General features: G+C 43.8%; 1 protein-coding gene across 17 annotated transcripts in view; it reads left to right on the top strand.

Moving 5' to 3' along the window:
* The window catches only part of Cntrl (centriolin), an 89,011-nt gene that overhangs the window by 44,125 nt on the left and 25,675 nt on the right, over positions 1–19,211 (top strand). For 15 of the 17 annotated variants that reach the window (XR_013050391.1, XR_013050390.1, XR_013050389.1 and 12 more), the window contains 7 exons: positions 1,715–1,894; positions 2,918–3,034; positions 3,903–4,047; positions 4,493–4,641; positions 12,218–12,407; positions 14,319–14,635; positions 17,535–17,743. Coding sequence is in view for 14 of the 17 variants with exons in the window: in XM_076568804.1 (XP_076424919.1) it covers positions 1,715–1,894; positions 2,918–3,034; positions 3,903–4,047; positions 4,493–4,641; positions 12,218–12,407; positions 14,319–14,635; positions 17,535–17,743 (1,307 nt within the window). In the remaining 3 variants the exon portion in view is untranslated. The remainder of the gene's footprint in view (positions 1–1,714; positions 1,895–2,917; positions 3,035–3,902; positions 4,048–4,492; positions 4,642–12,217; positions 12,408–14,318; positions 14,636–17,534; positions 17,744–19,211) is intronic. The other 2 variants (XM_076568802.1, XM_076568798.1) reach the window with 1 other exon arrangement.

Raw genomic sequence — 19,211 nt, 5'->3', positions numbered from 1 at the left:
ATACCCATTCAGCTCTCTGCTGCTGGCACCGTGCTGAGGCTGACCTCACAGCTGGGTGCTTGTTACTCAGTTGTGGGCCTGAGACTCTCCTGATACAGGGAAACAAGAGACTTGGAAATAGGAGAACTCGCCTTAGGGCCATGTAGGTGACACTTAACAAATGATAATCGGGTAAGCTCGCCACCTTAGACACACTTTGGCCACCTGGGTCCATCCTCTTCCTCTCCTTTCCAATGCCCTGGCCTCTCTGATGGCTTTTGTCCATCTCCCTTCCCCATCCCCATGTCATCTCCACAGTCACACTCAGAAATCTCACTCAGCACTTCTGAAACCACAGACTGAAGCCTGTTGTCTTCCTAAGCTCCTCATGTTAATGCTTTTTCAGCCTTCTCGAGCTTCTGTTCACTGGCCTCCAGCTTTTCAATCTCTTCCAGCCTCAAGTCCACAGCCAGCTCCTAAGTCTTTTTGTCACCAAGAAGTAGCTTCAAGTCCCTCTTCTTTTTCTCCTAGCTCATTTCCCCTGACAAAACTGAGATCACTGCTTTCTTGCAGTCTGCATGGTCCTGGGGGAGGTGGAATATCCTTCTCCAGCACAGTAATATCACTACAGTCTCACTGTCACATGTCACGTGGCATCATTCTTCACTGTAAGCTCGCCTCCCATCTTGCTGTTTGATCTGTCCCTCTCCACATCTGCCATCTCTTCTTCATCTCAGTGAGTGATTTACCCCATAGGAACCCTCCAGTCGCCAAGTCTTGTTGACTTTCATCTCCCTCTAGCCATTCTCCTGCTCAGCTGCTGAGCAAGCCACTTTCTCCATTCTACACATGACGCTATTCCACAGAGCAACCAATCCACCCTCTGTGAGATGGGGAAATGGCTGTAGTCAGTCCAACCTCCTCTCCCAACCTCCACTGTTAAAGACCAAGTCTTTGAAACCTAAGACCCTGTCCCATTCAATAGCCTCAAAAATGTCATGGTCTTCATTATCGTATATTCAAGCCTGATACAGTTACTTTGAAAGCTTTGTCCATCTGCTATGGTTCCTAGAAATAAGGTTGGGTTTGGAAGGTTGCTTGTTTCAATATTATTCATTTGTTTTCATGTGTATGGGTATTTTGTCACCACATGTGCTCCGGGTACCCACTGAAGCCAGAAGAGGGTGTTGGATTCCCAGGAGCTTGAGTTACAGATGGCTGTGAGCTGCTGTCTGGGCTCCGGGAATCCAACCTTGGTCTTTTGGAACAGTATCCAGTGCTCATGACCTCTAAGCCATCTTTCCAGTCCAAGATTCTTAACTAAGAAAAGAGTTATTTCAAAAATCTTAAGTATTTGGGGAGCTGGAGAGATGATTCAGCTGTTGGGAGCAGTGCTGGCCATCATGAGGACCAGAGACCATCAACCCTCACAACAGACTGGACTCCTCCATACACCTGCAGTCAGAGCTGTGAGGGAAGCTGAAACAAGAGGATGGCTAGGACTTGCTGGCTACAGCCTAGCTGAGAAACACAAGCCCCAAGAAAGATTCTGTCTCAAAGGACTGAGAGGGACACACACACACACACACACACACACACACACACACACAGAGTTTTTGCCTAGTATGCATCAGGTATTATTCTAGACATGGGCATGTTGCAAGGAACAGCTCCTGGCCCTCTTGGAGCTTATATCTTAATTTATTGCCTCTCAGCTATGATTCTCTTACTTTAGAAGAGGCGTGAAGACGCCAAATCTCAGGAGCAGTTCCTTGGTCTAGATCAAGAGCTGAAGAGTCTGAAGAAAGCTGTGGCTGCTTCTGATAAACTAGCTGCAGCTGAGCTCACCATCGCCAAAGACCAGCTCAAGTCTCTGCATGGAACCGTCATGAGAATTAATCAGGAGCGAGCAGAGGTTAGTCCATAAAGTCTGGACGTCTTCACCAGCTCTGTCTCAAAAACGCAGCAGCATACATATTGATCCTTGGTGCAGACTTTGGTATACAAACTGCTGTGATACTCTGCTTTTCTTTTTTTTTTTTTTTTTTTTTTTTTTTCTTTTTTTCTTTATTTGGTGTTTTGAAACAGGGTTTCTCTGTATAGTTTTGGTGCCTGTCCTGGATCTCACTCATGTAGATCAGGCTGGCCTCAAACTCAGATCCTCCTGAGTGCTGGGATTAAAGGTGTGTGCCGCCACCACCTGACGACACTCTGCTTTTCTTAAGACCCAGTGATTTTATACCATAATGGGGGCTATCTGGGCCCCAGATTGTACTGAGTTCTGAAAGGAACCATCAAATGAATAGTAAAAGCTAGCAGTCTCCTTAGAGAAGTCACTGTCCGTACATGCTTGGATTGAAGTTTTGAAAGCTCACCATACAGTCCCTCTGAACCTCAAGTTTTGTCTTTCTTTTCTTTTTTATGGTTGTTTGTTTGTTTGAAATAGGATCTCTCTATGTAGCCCTGGCTGTCCTGGAACTGGCTATGTAGACCAGGCTGTCCTGAAACTTACAGAGATCTACCAGCCTCTGCTTCAAGTTCTGAGATTAAAGCTGTGTACCACCAAGCTCATCCTGAGCCTCCAAATGGTTATGTTGTGTATGTGTATGAAACCCATTACCTTACATGCGGTTAGTGCTGTGGCTGGAGTGGTGGTTAAGGTGCTCAATATGACACAGATTTCAATGAGATTGAGCTAGTAGATCACAGGAAGAGAACCCTGAAAGACAGTCTTGAGAGACCGTAGGATAATGAAGAGAAAGTCCTTTTCTTCATGCAAAACCCTCCTCTTGCCCCATGACAGGTCAGGCTTGGCACCCCGTGTGCGGGAATAAGCAAGGCTGGTAATAGGATGGGGCATAGGGGTCACTCTGAGAGGAAGACCGACTGAAGATGACCATCATGATGGCCGTGCCCTTCTCATGTCCTGTCCCAATAGGAGCTGCAGGAAGCAGAAAAGTTCAGCAGAAAGGCCGCACAAGCAGCCAGAGACCTGACCCGGGCTGAAGCCGAGATCGAGCTCCTACAGCATCTTCTCAGGGAGAGAGAGGGCCAGGTCAGTGTTGGTACCCAGAGACACTCTGCAGAGAGAGGCAGGTCGGTGTTGGTACCCAGAGACACTCTGCAGAGAGAGGGCAGGTCGGTGTTGGTACCCAGAGACACTCTGCAGAGAGAGGGCCAGGTCAGTGTTGGTACCCAGAGACACTCTGCAGAGAGAGGCAGGTCGGTGTTGGTACCCAGAGACACTCTGCAGAGAGAGGCAGGTCGGTGTTGGTACCCAGAGACACTCTGCAGAGAGAGGGCCAGGTCAGTGTTGGTACCCAGAGACACTCTGCAGAGAGAGGGCCAGGTCAGTGTTGGTACCCAGAGACACTCTGCAGAGAGAGGCAGGTCGGTGTTGGTACCCAGAGACACTCTGCAGAGAGAGGGCAGGTCAGTGTTGGTACCCAGAGACACTCTGCAGAGAGAGGCAGGTCGGTGTTGGTACCCAGAGACACTCTGCAGAGAGAGGGCAGGTCAGTGTTGGTACCCAGAGACACTCTGCAGAGAGAGGGCAGGTCAGTGTTGGTACCCAGAGACACTCTGCAGAGAGAGGGCAGGTCAGTGTTGGTACCCAGAGACACTCTGCAGAGAGAGGGCAGGTTAGTGTTGGTACCCAGAGACACTCTGCAGAGAGAGGGCAGGTCGGTGTTGGTTCCTGGAGCCGCCCTCCTTGTGAGCTCCTGGGTGTCTAAACTAGGCCCTGTGGTGACTGCTCAGCACACGGAAGTCCACTCGTAGGCAGCACTTTAGCTCAGCTCTGCAGTGCCATGAGAACGAAAGGGTAAGGTGGTGTCCTCGTTGTAAAAAGTGCACGAAAACTGAGGGATTCTTACGTTACAGGGTAAATGCTCCTGTAACTTGGTATGTCTGCTTTTTAATAGTTTCGCATTGAGATGGAGAATGCAGATGTAGGTTCGAAAGGAGCAACCTCACAGCTGCTGGAGATGGAGACGCTGAATGAGGCCATGGCGAAGCAAAGAGCTGAGATCACAAGGCTTCGGGATGTACTAAACCTCACTGGGACTGGTAAAGTACTGTTGGCTTTGATTTGGGTGGTTCTGTAATTATCAAATTGAACTGCCTTCTTCTGCCTTTAGAAAAAAGCACTTAACAGAAAGAGCCAGTTCCTTGCCTGACCTCGAGAGTCATGGCTTACTTGACAACTTAAAGATCTTAGAAAGCATTTGACCATGTGGTGTTAGGGGATTTGATTATAAAAAGACAACATGTAGACTGTAATTTAAAAAAAATAATGTTTACAAATCTGTTTGTTTTCTGTGGATTACTTTATAATCGATGTACAAAAGGATGTTCTCTCAGTGTTCAGCAAAAAGTAATTACCCAAGGGCAGGCTGAAAGTCAGCTTTGGGGACATGGTAGAACCTGTTGACTCACGGTGTCTCTCTTCTGTGTTGGAAAAGAAAGGAAGTTCATGAATGCATGAACTTCATAGAATGGCTTTCCTTTACAGATAATAAAGGAGGCATTGAAAATGTTTTAGAGGAAATTGCTGAACTCCGGCATGAAGTTTCTGCTCAGAATGAGTACATCAGCAACATGACAGATCCTTTCAAAAGACAAGGCTATTGGTATTTCATACCACCACCGCCATCATCAAAAGTAGGAATTCTGTGTTGCTAGAAGTATATACTGAATTTTCTTGAAAATGACATTTTTCTCCTTCCCCAAATTTGTTAATAGGTGATAAAAATACTTCTCTGCTGAGACATACGTTTAGGTTCTTCAGTGTTTGTGTTATTTGAGATTTAAAAATAGAGCTATCCACAGACAGTAGTGCTTGCCTTTCTCGGCCAGTGCCACGAAGCAGATAAAGGATAAGGTGACTTAAGCCCAACAAGCTGAATGAAAATGATTATAGAAATGTGCAGAGGTGTAGACAGAATAATGAGTACCTAGGTTTGATTTCCTTTTTAAAAAAGCCTTGGAGTGTTTACCAAAGTCTAGAGCACGTGCTAAGCTGCACTGGGGTGCTGTGATGACAGATGCATCCCTGCACTCAGAAGAAACATGCTGTGCCAGTGTGGTTACAGAACAGTGACGTACTGTGACAGCAGACTTGGCCGGTGTGCTCTGGTTGCTGAGAGGTTGGTTTCAAAGATCCTTCTCATCAGGAAAGAAAGCTAACTAGCTGAGGCTGTGAGGTGAGCAGTGAGCAAACGTCCAGAGAGGGCTTAAGAGGGAGGAAACAGCTCGTGTGAAGAGGTAGTGTAACCATATCAAGGAACCTGTAGTATTAACAGTTAGCTGGGAATGCTGAAACAAGAGCTGGAAAAGTAGATTGGAGCTGTGTTAACTGCTTTTCTGCCACTGTGATAAATGAGCATAAATGAGCATGCCCAGAACAACAAAAGAAAGAGTTTATTTGGGCTTGTGGTTCCAAAGGGCAAGAGTCTCTCATGTTGGGGAAGCATGGCAGCAGGAACAGAAATCTGAAAGCATACATCTTGAACCACAAGCACAAAGCAAAGAGAGCATGCACTGGGACCCCCAGGATGTACATCTTCCAGCAAGGCCACACCTCCCAAACAGCACCACCAGCGATGGACCAAGTGTTCAAATACCAGAGCCTTATGGAGACATTCTCATTCAAACCCACACAGGCCATCCTTCTTTAAAAGGGACATTATATATGTTATGGGAAAATGAGATTACTGTTAATAGAGTCAGAGTTCAGAAAGGTATTCTAGCTGAGCATGGGGCCTAGAGTTGTAGCTAGGTGAGCTCTGTGGGGCTATTTGAAACCATTCAAGTGAAAGATAGAAGAGGCCACAGCTAGATTAGTGGCACTGGAAAAGAGATAATGTTAAAGGATGAGCTTGCTATCTGAGTTTGGAAGTGAGGAATGGATCTAAGTGGGACTTAATCCAAAGCAGAGGGACTGAATGATACCCTCCGAGTCAGCTCTGGAGCAGTAGCTGGAGAAGCAGCTCAGACACTGGGGTCCCAGAGCTCTGACTGTAGTCTCAACTAGAACCCACTAGCAGAATCCATCTCCCAGAAATCTGAAGGAAACAACACCCTGTGTGCAACCAAGGCTGGAGGTCAAAAACAGGAAATAAAAGGAAAACACTACACCTGTGCTGAGTGTGGTGGGAAACGGGGAATAGAAGTACCACATTCCCAGGAGAGCAAGACACTAACCTCCATATTCCTCCAGAGTGGGTGGTTTCCTTTACCTTAGCTACTGGGCCATTAAGGACAAAGCAGAGGAAGAGAAGCCACTAAGTGGGGAGTGCAGGTAGAAGGATGATGTGACACTAAAGGGTCTGATCACTTATGGAGAATTTATTTTTATTTTTCTCTCATGGAAAATTCTTCCATAAAATAAACTCAGTCAGACAGCCAGCTTGCATTTACCACTGCAGTGCCATGAGGATCCATATTCCCTGAGAACAGCCAAAACAGCAAGGTGGGAAATGGACGTGTTGGGTCTGGGGTCATGAAGTAATGGGGGGACAGACCACCAAAGTGTGTTAAACTAGAAGCAGACTTTATTCCAGAAAAAAGAAAGGAAGGAGGGAAGGAGGGAGGGAGGAAGAGAAAGAGAGAAAGAGAGAAAGAGAGAGAGAAAGAAAGAAAGAAAGAAAGAAAGAAAGAAAGAAAGAAAGAAAGAAAGAAAGAAAGAAAGAAAGAAAAGAAAGAAAGAAAAGAAAGAAAGAGAAAGAAAATAGCCATGGGGCACAAAAGCTTATCAGTTAGCCAGGGTTCTAGATTCTGAAGCTATGGTGAACGGGTGGATTTCAAGCCTCTTTTTATAGCAAAAGTAAGCATTAGGCATTGGAGTCATGCTAGGAGTCATGTAGAACAATTATTAAAGTTAACTTTGGTCTGGGCAGTTGTTGGCTGTCAGGGGCAAGGGGGCTAAAAGTTAACCCCTGGCTGTTGATAGAGAAGCTGGCTGTAAGCAGAGAGCCACTGTTAGAAGTTAATCTTTAGAGCTGATGACTGTCAGCTTTTATTTTTGTTTTTTTTAGGTTTACAATTTTATATTTCTATATTTCTGGACCTTTCCTTCCCCCCTTAAGTTATAACCAGAATCAAACCTTGGATTCTTCTGTGTCTAAATATGAGCCAGATTATAATTCTGAATGATTTATATAAAAATAATAATTTTTTAAGCCTTTGACTTGGCCTTTTTAGCCTGTTTTTGGGGCAGGGATTATTCTGTTCTATAGCTGCTTCAAGCTGAAATGGGATTGATGGTCAGGGCCCAGGAAGGCTAAAAGGCTAATCAAAGGTAAGGAGGGCATTTATGCCAGAAGACACTTATCAGAAGCATCTGATTTGACCCAGCTGCAGACAAGGAGCATTCATGTCGGCTGGATTGGTCCATGTCAGCTTTTTAGCAAACCCATGGCTCACAGGTTGAAGTCAGCAGCTGATTCGTAGGTGTGTCAGTCAAGTGGAAACCTGCTGAAACAGGTACAGACTAGAGACAAGTTAAAATTTAGGAATTTAAGGGGAAATTATAATTGGAACTTTTAGGCCCAAAATCTTAGTAATTGGAGAAAGGGAGAAGTCCCAAGACAGGAGAGGGAGAGAGACATCATCCTCAGGAATAGATAGGTAGGGGAAATTTAGGCTGGAGTCCTTTTGATCTATGAGAAATAGATTTAAGTCTTAGGACTTTTTTGATCCTTTGAAGCCTGTATGAATTTTACATCATTTTTATATTTTTGAGTCCTAGCAAAAACTATGTATTTGAGTTAAAAGCATGTACATTTTTCTTCTGTCCCACAAGCCAGGTATAGATTGGACAGAGATGTCTTTGGCCTGATGAGATACATCTTTTAGGTTTACATTTAATTGTTTATCAGGTATATAGGCAGCTATTATTGAGAGCAGTCTTTTCAAATCATATTTGAAATCTGTTTGTCTCTTGTTATGAAGCATATGAGTAAGGCAAACCTGCTTGTCTTTTTTATCAAGAGACATACATAATATATGTATATATTAATATATGTATATGTATGTAATGTGTATATAATATATATATATTAATCTGGTTGTCCAATACTGCTAAACTGACAGAGTTATAGTTAGCCTAGCCGTCAATGTTGTCGGAGATCCAAGAAAGATAAATTATACCTGAGTGCAGACCAAGCAGCTTCTGGATCTAGCAGAATATGATAGAGACTAGTCCATACCCAGACAGAAGTATCAGAACAGCATCAATCTTTGCCTGCCAGGCCTATAAGAGGAGAGTTTTTTCTATGGAAGAGGGACATGGGGTAGACCAACCTTACTTTGTCTAGGCAAACGGGGTGCAGTCGATTCTCCAGTGTCCTGTTGCTTGTCCACAGTCTGGCCGGGTCCTCGTGGCAGGTGTTTCATCAGGGCATCTTGCCCAGTGGTCAGGATTGCCATAATCCAGGTAGAGAAATCGTGGTGCCCTGTAATCTTTGGAGACTTTGGGTCACTGCTAGGATCTAGGAGTCTCTGTCTGATATAATAAGCTTTTTAGTCAACATTTTAAATGCTATATTCTGCAGATCTCTGAAGTACTTGAAGCCTGTCCAGGTATATCTGGTATATAGACAAACTTTGTTTCTATCCTGAAAACATATGCAAGGAACTAAGTAAAATTTATCTCTGTAATTAATTACCTCAGTTCCATAGTCTTATAAATTTAGATATTTTTAAAAACTGTTCATAAAAAATTAAAATCTCTCAAATGTCTTCCTGCAATATCAACAATAAAGTACCCTTTTTACTTTAAGAGGGAGAGAACATATCATAACCATAACCTGTATAAGGTAAAACCAAGCTCCAAGTGCAAACAGTCCCAAAGTTCAATATCTGGGATTCATTCACAATCCTCTTAGTTGTTTAACTTAAAGGCTTGGATCATTTCTTTGGCCCCACCCTTGGCAGCATATACATAGCCTGCCTTTCAGATCTCAGCCTGCTCCATTTCACTGTGGCTGGTGCTTCTGATGACTGTCATCTGGCCCTGGCATTTCCAAAACTGTTAGGATCCATCATTGCAAATGGATTCTCCTTTTCCACCCTCAGCTGTTCCCTACAATCCCTTCATGCCTTTAAAGCCATTATCACCTGGGCAACTCTTAAATTGCAAAGTTTAGTTGCCAGAGCAAGGTACATTCTTGTGTATAAAAGCATTGAGGTTAGCTTTAATATCTTATTAAATATCTTATCAAACATATGTAGCTATCTGTTTAAATTCTCTAGAAGCTTGCGATTGAACATTTGGCAAAGACTTAGGTGTAAATCTCTAAGTTAGCTTTTGTTAACCTGAATAGCTCTTTTACTATGTATAAAATCTATATAAGGTTATAACCTTAGTAAAACTTGCCTGTCAACCAGGGGGCTGTCTATATCATGATGGGGTCACCAGCCAAGATGGAGGAAAGCCATATGGTTGCTGTTTAAAACATGTTTTTCTAAACAGTAATTACATGCACACATTTGCACAGTTGGATCCAAGTTACATACACATACAGAGTTAAAGCTAGCTTACATTCACATATATAGAGTTAAATCCAAGCCATATATGTGTTCATATATATATGTATATGTCTTTTTTTAATAAACATTTTGCACTGAAGAATCATCAGCTATTTTTAAAATGAAAACCAACCATAATTAACCTAATATGCTCAAATTTTAAATTCAGTATTTGCAGGTATAAGAAACCATAACCAACATAGTTCACATCCCCTCTGGCCTTCTACAACCTTCTATATACCTTCAGTCTGTTCCTTTGATTCCTAAGACATTTTTGCTTCAGACTAATTCCTCTTTCCTTTTCTTTCTCTTTATTTTTCCAATCTCCTGCCTTCTTTCTTATTTTCCAAACATAAAAAACATTTATCAGAGTCTTTCTTGTGGTTCCCCTCAGTAGTCTAGAATATATTGTGTGGCTACAATATTTTAAACATACATATGCCATAACAAAAGAACTCTAAATTTGCATCAACACTGTACCAACATAAAGCATCTGAAACTAGGAGTAGGTTTTTTTGTTTTGTTTTCTATAATAGTTGAATCTAAGTTATAAGCATATATATGCATAATTAAGTCCAGCTCATTTATATATAGATATATATATAGAGAGAGAGAGAGTTAAGTTTAAGTTGTGTATGTGCATGCATATATATGCATCTTAAACAGGAGTTGACTATGTATACATATGGGCCAAACCATATATATATATATATATATATATATATATATACACACACACACACACACACACACACACACACGTGTGTGTGTGTGTGTGTGTGTGTGTGTGTGTGTGTGTCCGTGTGTGTCCATGTATAGACTTTTAATTATAAGCCTTTTGTTATAAGCTTAAAGCCAAATTTTGTTATAAATTATATAGATTTAGCTCATATCTCATGAGCAATTTATTAGTCCTGAGGTAAGAGCTTACAGTATAATTTTAAAATATTATTATTTATCCTTATTATATCAGACCCGATGACCAGAAAATCCAGAGGTAAATTTTAAGTTTGGGCAGTAAATAAGGGCTGCAGCCAGTATACATTGAACATAGTTGACTCATACATTTAGAATAAGCATTTAGTGGCCACCTTTATGCATTCAAACCAGATAAAACTTTTCTTACTTTATTTAGCTGGATTTTAGGGAGGCGGGCAGCATGCCATCTGTGCTTTCCTGATGGGGATGTTCCTGCTGCTGTTCGGCCCTGGTCTTTCCTGTGCAGCTTTGGAGCATGTGCCATTTCTGTGAGATTTAAAACATTTATTGTCCAGGAGAAGGCACCTGGCCTCATAATCTCCTTTGCCCTCCCCTGCTGGGCTCCTCATTGGTATTCAGGCAGGAGGCTGCAGCATCTGGGGTCGGGAGAGAAATGGAGGGTCCTCTTCCTGGCTGCAGGCTGCTTGCACAGACTGGAGCCAGCTCAACTGCCTTGGGGAGCCTGGACTCCTGAAGTGGAGAAAGACAGGGAAGGCTGGCAAAAACTACTGTTATGTTCTTGAAATCCTGGAAATGAGAGAACAAGACCTGAAAGGGGCCTGAGGCGTAGAGGAACCTTGGCCCAGGGTAAAGGTTAATTTACTAACAATCACCACAAAGAGACTGGTGACAGGGAACATGGCAAACAGAGTAGACAAGACATAAAGAAGGAAGAACACTGCGTGCAGGGACCTGGGGCTCCCAGTCCAGGCCTGAAGGGCGGCAGAGAAGCAACCAGTGGCCAGAAGAGGGGTTGAGGTGTCCTTCATCCCTGCCAGCTCAGGTGGGTCAACCCACTCTAATTGAGCTTCGGTTTTATCTAGACAACAGATACAGAAACCAGACAAAAAACTTAGAGTTGGCCAAAACCAGTAGGATAAAGTTGCCAGAGACTGAGGTGCCCCCCAGAACCAGTATTGCGAGAGGTCCCAGGTTTTAGCACCAAATACAGGGTCTGGGATCATGTAATAATGGAGGACAGACCACCAAAGTCTGTTAAACCAGAAGCAGATTTTATTCTAGAAAAAAAAGAAAAAATTACCACAGGGCACAAAAGCTTGTCAGTTAGCTGAGATCACAGCCAGGGCGCGGGATTCTGAAGCTGTGGCGAAGGGGGTGGATTTCAAGCCCCTTTTTATAGCAGAAGTAAGCATCAGGCACGGGGTGCATGCTAGGAGTCATGTAGAAACAACTAACTATTAAAGTTAACTTTGGTCCGGGCAGTTGTTGGCTGTCAGGGGCAAGGGGGCTAAAAGTTAACCCCTGGCTGTTGATAGAGAAGCTGGCTGTAAGCAGAGAGCCATTGTTAGAAGTTAATCTTTAGAGCTGATGACTATCAGCTTTTATTTTAATTTTTTAGGTTTACAATTTTATATTTCTATATTCCTGGACCCTTCAGATGCTATTACATAACTTCCTGAAGAGATCCCTTCCCTTTTCACAGAGAAGTTTGACATAACTCTAGCCAATGCAAATATACTCCTCTCTGCCCAGCCTTCCTGACACTGCTCTGCTAAAGAAATGTTAATAAGCTGAGCCATATATATGGGCCATAGTTTATAACTGTGTAATCATTTCTTATTTCTGTGAACAATAAGAATCATAATAAGGAAATAACAAATCCTTTCTTAGTTTGTGTGTATCTCAACTTAGCTATATACTTTGATATATCTACAGGTCAGCCTTTCCATTGATAATAGGCAATGTGCTCTCCTGTCACTGTTTTTAGGTTTCCAGCCATAGTTCTCAGGCCACCAAGGACTCCGGTTTAGGTCTAAAGTATACAGCTTCTACTCCTCTTAGAAAACCACAGCCTGGACAGCAAGAAGAGAAGGACAACCGTGGACCTCTGCCTGCTTCAGGATACTGGGTCTATTCACCCATCAGAAATAGGTTGCATAAGTCATTTTCAACTAGAGGTAGGTCACATCACATAAGGGAAGTTGCATTTCTCTTACCTATTTAATAACCTTTTATTGTTTCCTTGAAATCTACAGATGCATTCCAAAGTCCTTAGCTTACTCTGAGGTCCTGTGTAATCCTGTGTTGGCCAATAACCTATCTTCCCATAGATTATCTGAAGGGGACTCCCACACAGCAGGGGGTTCCTTCCAGACCCCAGATTAGGCACAAACCACACCCAAAGACCTGTTTTCACAGAGAATCCTTTATTAAGCTGGGAAGAAAAGTTAAAGCGGCTACTTTCTGACTCTGGCAGAAAAACAGCAGCAAAAGATGTTGCAGGTGTCATTCTTTAAGGGAGAAGGAGAGGTCTGTGTTAGGATGGGCTGGGATGCAGTGATAGAGGAGATCAAGGACGATGGGGGGGGGGGAAATGGGGAGGGGCATCTGTCCAGAGGGACAAAGCACGGTCTCTGGATAGATAGAGAGGAACAGGCATGGCCCTTAGGCAAATAGGGTTCATAAAGGCAAAGGGGAAACCCCATGTTAGGATGAGGTGTTTAATTTTAATTTAATTAGGTGAATCAAAGGGAGCTTTTGATTGCTGGACCTTGGTAGTCAGCCTCAGGAGGAGGAAGTGGCCACATTGACCAAATAGACCTTGGTGGCTAGCTTTAGGACTGTAATCTAAAGGATTTTAGCAAGGCAGAGGGAATGGGAGAAGGGTAAGGCCTGCCGGAGCCACATGCTCCAGTGGGCTGGTTAGTGTCCCTTCATTATCTGTCTAAAGCAGTGGTTCTCAGCCTGTGGACTGCGACCCTTTGGGGGTTGAACAACTCTTTCACAGGGCTGCTTATCATGCATATCAGATAATTAATTACATTGTGATTCATAACAGTAGCAAAATTACAGTTACAAACTATAATGAAATAATTTTACAGTTGGGGGTCACCACAACGTAAGGAACTGTGTTAAAGGGCGCAGCGTTAGGAAGGCTGAGGACCACTGCTCAAAAGATATTGTAGCATGCCAAGTTCCTCAAGCCCCTTTGCCTTTGTTGTTTGTTTTCAGTGCTGTGGGTCGAACACTTGGCCACCGAGCTACATCCTCAACCTCTACACCTCCATGTTTTAAGGCAATTTTTCTGTAATGCTGTCTTCCTCTTTCCTTCCCCAAACCGATTCATAGTCGGGGTTTAGTAAGACTGTGCTCCCCGTGTGGTGCCTTCCTCCACTCTCCCACTGGACAGCTCTGTGGCTGGTGCTCGGGATCATGGGGCATTGGACCTTTTTTTTTTTAATATCATGGCTTTATGTAGTAGCTCTACTAAGATTGTCAGAGGTTACTCTTCCAAAGCTCTGTTCAAAGAATGAGACTTATGTGGTCATAGTCAAATCATTTTACTGCTCTGAGACTGTTGATCTGTGACATAGTAATGCTCCATTTTGATGATTTGCCAATTAAGAAAGTATTTGTTGGGATGGGGATGTGGCTCATTGTTAGTTCCACCCCTAGCAACACAAAAGCAAACCAACAGAAACTCTGTATTGGATGAGTGCTGCTGTGTGTTTGCTTTATTTAATGTCAGGTCCTCCAGCCCAGCTCCTGCCTTAAGGGGAGATAAACCTCCATACTAGAGTGCTGCATGTCATGGCAGAATCAGTTGGAGTTCTACCTGATCTCATAACACTTCTACATATTTTCTGTAGGATGAAGCATATATTCAAATGATTGTTGAGTACATTATTAATTAATGGATGAAGAGGCGTGAAATGCTGGCTGCTGAAAACACTGTGTATTGATCTGTTTCTCACAACTACAGTTGACCATTCTTAGAGTTTTGTTCTACGTCTCCATTGTTTCCATTGAAGTGGTATTGTTTCTTCGTAAATGTACTTACCTAGTACACTCTCCTGTTTGTTTCACAGAAGATGCGGACAGTGGAGGAGATAGCCAAGAAGAGAGTGGACTGGATGACCAGGAGGACCCCTCATTTGTGCCTCCTCCTGGGTACATAATGTATACTGTGCTTCCTGATGGGTCTCCGGTACCCCAGGGAATGGCCTTGTATGCACCATCGCCTCCTTTACCCAACAACAGTCAACCTCTGACCCCTGGCGCTGTGGTTTATGGCCCACCTCCTGCTGGGGCCCCCATCATATATGGACCTCCTCCCACCAACTTTGCTGTTCCCCTTGTCCCTTTGGGTGTGCAGCATTGCAACGTCCCAGAGCACCATAACCTAGTAAGTGGGAAACACAGCTCTGTCATTGTATCATAACCTAGTAAGTGGGAAACACAGCTCTCTCCCATTGTACCATAACCTAGTAAGTGGGAAACATAACTCTATCCCCATTGTACCATAGCCTAGTAAGTGGGAAACATAACTCTATCCCCATTGTACCATAGCCTAGTAAGTGGGAAACACAGCTCTGTCATTGTATCATAACCTAGTAAGTGGGAAACACAAGTCTGTCCACACCACTTCCCAGTGCCTGAGTCAGACGCACATGTGATGAGTTCACAGAAATGTGGGCCTACCTCAGGAGTGAGATTATAGGATTGATGTTTACGAACCAAACATTCTCCTATTAAAATATGATTTTGAACAGGATAGTAAATTCTCAAGCCCAAATCCTGGCACAGCTAGCTGTTTTCTAAAATGCTTTCAGTCTAAAAACCAACAATTTTCCTATGATTTTCTCTTGTTAACTGTGTAGGAGTGTTTATGTAATGCTATCACATACTGGTACCTATAGCTTATGCACATGTGAGTATGCTTCACATGTACATGTGTGCCTGTATATGCTGACATGTATAAAGAGCATACAGCAGGTATGGGTTGGAATTACCTCTGGGTTAACTGATGATTATACATTATTTCCATGGTTACTGTTGTATGCACATTTGAATTCCATTTTCCCATTTAATGTTAGAAATAATACCTAGTAGTTTACAATTTAAGGTTTTATTGGTTTTAATTACATGTATATGTGTGTTGGGAGAGTATACATATGAATGTGATGCCCTCAGAGGCAGAAATGGTATCAACTCTCCTGGAGCTGGAGTTAGAGATAGTTGTGAGAAGCTGGTGTGGGTTCTGGGAAAGGGACCTAAGTCCTCTGAAAGAACTGTTGTATGAAAAACTTTTCCTGGGGAGACACAACACGTATCTCCTCACCTGGGATAGGGAACCCACAACAAAGTACAGATCCCACCAAAGTCCAGCTTGGTGAACCAATGAGTGTTTATTGGGGTCACTTACAGGAATGTGGGTAAGGGGTTACTTACAGGAACAGAAATCACAGACAGTTGCATCACCAAGGCCCACCCTGGCTCACAAAAGCTGGGCACCTGGAGCACACTGTATACACTGACAGCTCACAGGTTGGAGAGTGTCCTGTCCAAGTGACTGAGTTGCTCTAAACCACTTACAGGCATCTCAGTCTTCGCAACTTAGCTCTGCTTACTCTGGCAGGGAGGGGCTTAGTAAATATAGTCAGTTTCAGGGACTTCCTGGAGCTATTTTGAGTTGTTGACCTTCTTGCTTAAGAAGCTTCCCTGCAGTATGGAATGTTTCAATATAGGAGGAAACTGTTATATAACAGTCCCTACAAATATTTTTAAACAGCATGTTAACATCTGTATAATCTTTCTTTATTTGTAGATGTAATAGGTGACTGTGGATTCTTAAGTGTGATTTTTATTCTTTTCTTAGGCTAGATTCTAAGGAGGGATTACTTCCTGATCTGATTGCTTTCTAACTTCTGGGTTCTGACATAATAAAACTGCATTCCAAGTCCTCTTCTGAGCTCAGAGCACTTGGAGCTTTTGTTCTTTGCTCCCTTCTCAGCCCACTGAGGGGATAGAAGAGAAAATACCTGGTGTTCCCTTCTAGTAGGTCACACTTGGTCCACAGGGCCCACATGCATTTGTGTGGCTACTACAGTAATTACCCACATTTTCTGTGGCTCTGATGTACATTCAGCTTGTAACCATCTGTCTGTTAAGCATTTGCTGAGACTGCTTGGATTGCTGCGTCTACTCTCCAGAAGTGAAAGGACTGAATTGGCACAGGACACACTGAGACCTAGTTCTCAGCACAAAAGAGATCTATTTGCCCCAGACAAAGACAGGAGGCAGAGGACAAGGAAAAAGAGAAGGGGGGTGGTGGTGGCGCGGAATATTTGCCCAGGAGGAACAAAGGGCTGCTTCTAGATAGAGAGGAGACAGTTTATTAAGGGACAAGGGGAAACCCCCATGTTAGGATGAGATGTTTAATTTTGATTGAGCATGTTAATTAGGTGAGCCAAAAGGGGGCTTCTGATTGCTGGACTAAAATACTTTGATAGCTGAACCTTGTTAGCCTCAGGGGGAGGAAGTGGCCAAATAAGGGAACAGGCCTTGGTGGCTTGCTTTAGGAATGTAATCTGATGGTTTTTAGCAAGAGAGAAAGAGAAAGGTGAAGGGCAAACCTGTTAGTGCCATGCTTGCTGTGCTTGGGCCTGCTGCAGCCCTTCAAGAATACAGGACTCAGACAGCTGCGCCAGTGTGCTTTCACACCCCAGACACTTTAGCAGCAGCTAGCTACTGCTGCTTTCTTTCTTTTTTTTTTTTAAGTTTTTCGAGACATGGTTTCTCTGTGTATCCCTGGCTGTCTTGGAGCTTGCTCTGTAGACCAGGTTGGCCTCCAACTCGGAAATCCGCCTGCCTCTGCCTCCCAAGTGCTGGGATTAAAGGCATGCACCACCACTGCCTGGCTAGCTTTTTATTTCTTGAGATTCAGTTTACCTTATTCATTCTACAAAATGTAGGCAAAACATGTCTTCTTCTAGGAACCTATTCCAACAATTCTCCCATGTGTGGAGAGTGAAGAGAGACTTCAGTGTGTTTGTTCTGCTGGATCTGGAGCTCCAGAGACAGAGAATCTAATGCATCGTCAGACTGGTGGAAAGGTCTTGTGAAGTCTGTCTGTTTCATCTATGCCATGTGAAAACACTGGCTTCGATTTTCCTCTCCATACTGAAGTCTTAGAATGTCCCACTATTTTTTAGACCACTTGATCCAATTGATTTCAGTTTTGACAGCAAAAGGGAAGAGATGCCCTCTGACGTCATAGTAATGCATTCACTTTCTGTGGTCAGGAGAATGAAGTGTCTAGACTGGAAGACATAGTGCAGCAGCTAAAATCAAAACGGCGGGAAGAGCAGTGGCTGAAAACATCCAAGCAGCATTCTGAGAAAGAAGTAGAAGAGCTGCATCGCAATATTGATGACCTTTTGCAAGAGAAGAAGGAATTAGAACAGGAAGTAGAAGAATTGCACAGAACCATCCAGAAACATCAACAACGACAGTAAGCATTTGCCATTCTATTTTTATAATTCAGAGGGTACGTACAATATCAGTTCTGAAGGGCACCCTCCGTCAGCACTGCTTCGGAGTGGGTGGAGATCTCTAGATGTGGCAGTAGGAACTGAGAAACAATTTAATTGCAGTTAGTTTAATGCCCACATGGTGAATACCATTTAGGACAGCAAATATCTAAGATCTCCTGGTAAATAATACAAATCGGCTCTTTTTGTAGTTGTCTTTGGTGAACGGCATGACCATTCTCCATCCCAGCTACCACAGCAAAACATACAATTGGGTGTTTAAACCTTCTTTCCCCATGGCATCTGTTTGGTTTCCTTGTCCTTCTGACCATTTTCTGTTATTTTCACTGCGTGACCTTTTTTTTTTTTTTTTTTGTCGGAGCTGAGGACTGAACCCAGGGCCTTGCACTTGCTAGGCAAGCGCTCTACCATTGAGCTAAATCCCCAACCCCATCATTCCCTTTAATTAGTGGAATTCTAGACCACTAGAGAAGGTTCCACGCTTGCCATCATGTGTAGAATCTTTCTCTCCAGTGTGTCAGGAAACACTGGACTCAGCCTCATCTCAGTACACAGACAGTCGGAACCCTGCCTCTCTGTCGTCCTTTAGCCTCACACAGTGCTTGACCTGACCCACTTCTACGGCCTCCCCGGCACCACTTTCCCCCACCTCCACACCTCCACATCTTCTGTCCTCTTCCTGAAATGCCTTCCCCAGGCCCTGTCTCTCTGTCCTGCCTTTCAAAACAGAGCTGGGCTGGAGAGACTGGGGAGAGGGCTCAACACTTGAAAGCACTGGTTGCTTTCTGGAGAGGATGCAGGCTTCATTCCCAGCACCCCCATAGTGCTCACAAACATCCGTAACTCCAGTTTCAGGGGATCTGACACCCTCTTGTGACCTCTGTGGACACCAGGCATGCAGTGGTGCACATACATACACGCAAGCAGAACATTCATACACATAAAATCTAAAAAACAAATTAAAGCAAGGTCAGGGAATCCCTTTTACATAAAGCCTTTCTTTTTTCTTCTTTTCAGGTAGCCTGTAAAATTTAGGGCTAGCAACCCTTGACATAGCCCTGCACATGCAGTGCTGTGAGCAGCCAGAGTCAGCAGGGTCTCCGTCTGTGGGTGCCAGCACCTAGCATAGAGTCAGTTCACATAGCCTCTGTTGTCTGGTCAGTCATCTAAAACATCTTCTGTGCTGGTCCATGGATTATGGCAGCTCCCTAGTTGGTGTCATTTAATCCAGACTAGCCAAGGCTCAGGGTGGTAGGGAGGCCTGTGAGGCATGCGGAGTGAGGCATGCAGATCACTGCCATCAAGGAGTGGACAGCTGAGGGATTACAGTGCTGAGGAAAGCGAGAGCCATGCAGAGAAGAACGGGGTGGGGCTATAGCTACTTCTCAGTGACAAATGCGTGTTAAGAGGACAGCGGGCAGGGCAGTA

This window comes from Peromyscus maniculatus, chromosome 4, assembly GCF_049852395.1.
Source record: "Peromyscus maniculatus bairdii isolate BWxNUB_F1_BW_parent chromosome 4, HU_Pman_BW_mat_3.1, whole genome shotgun sequence".
Lineage (NCBI taxonomy): Eukaryota > Metazoa > Chordata > Mammalia > Rodentia > Cricetidae > Peromyscus > Peromyscus maniculatus.
Note: the sequence above shows the minus strand (reverse complement) of the source record. Positions and strands in the feature narration are given on the sequence as shown.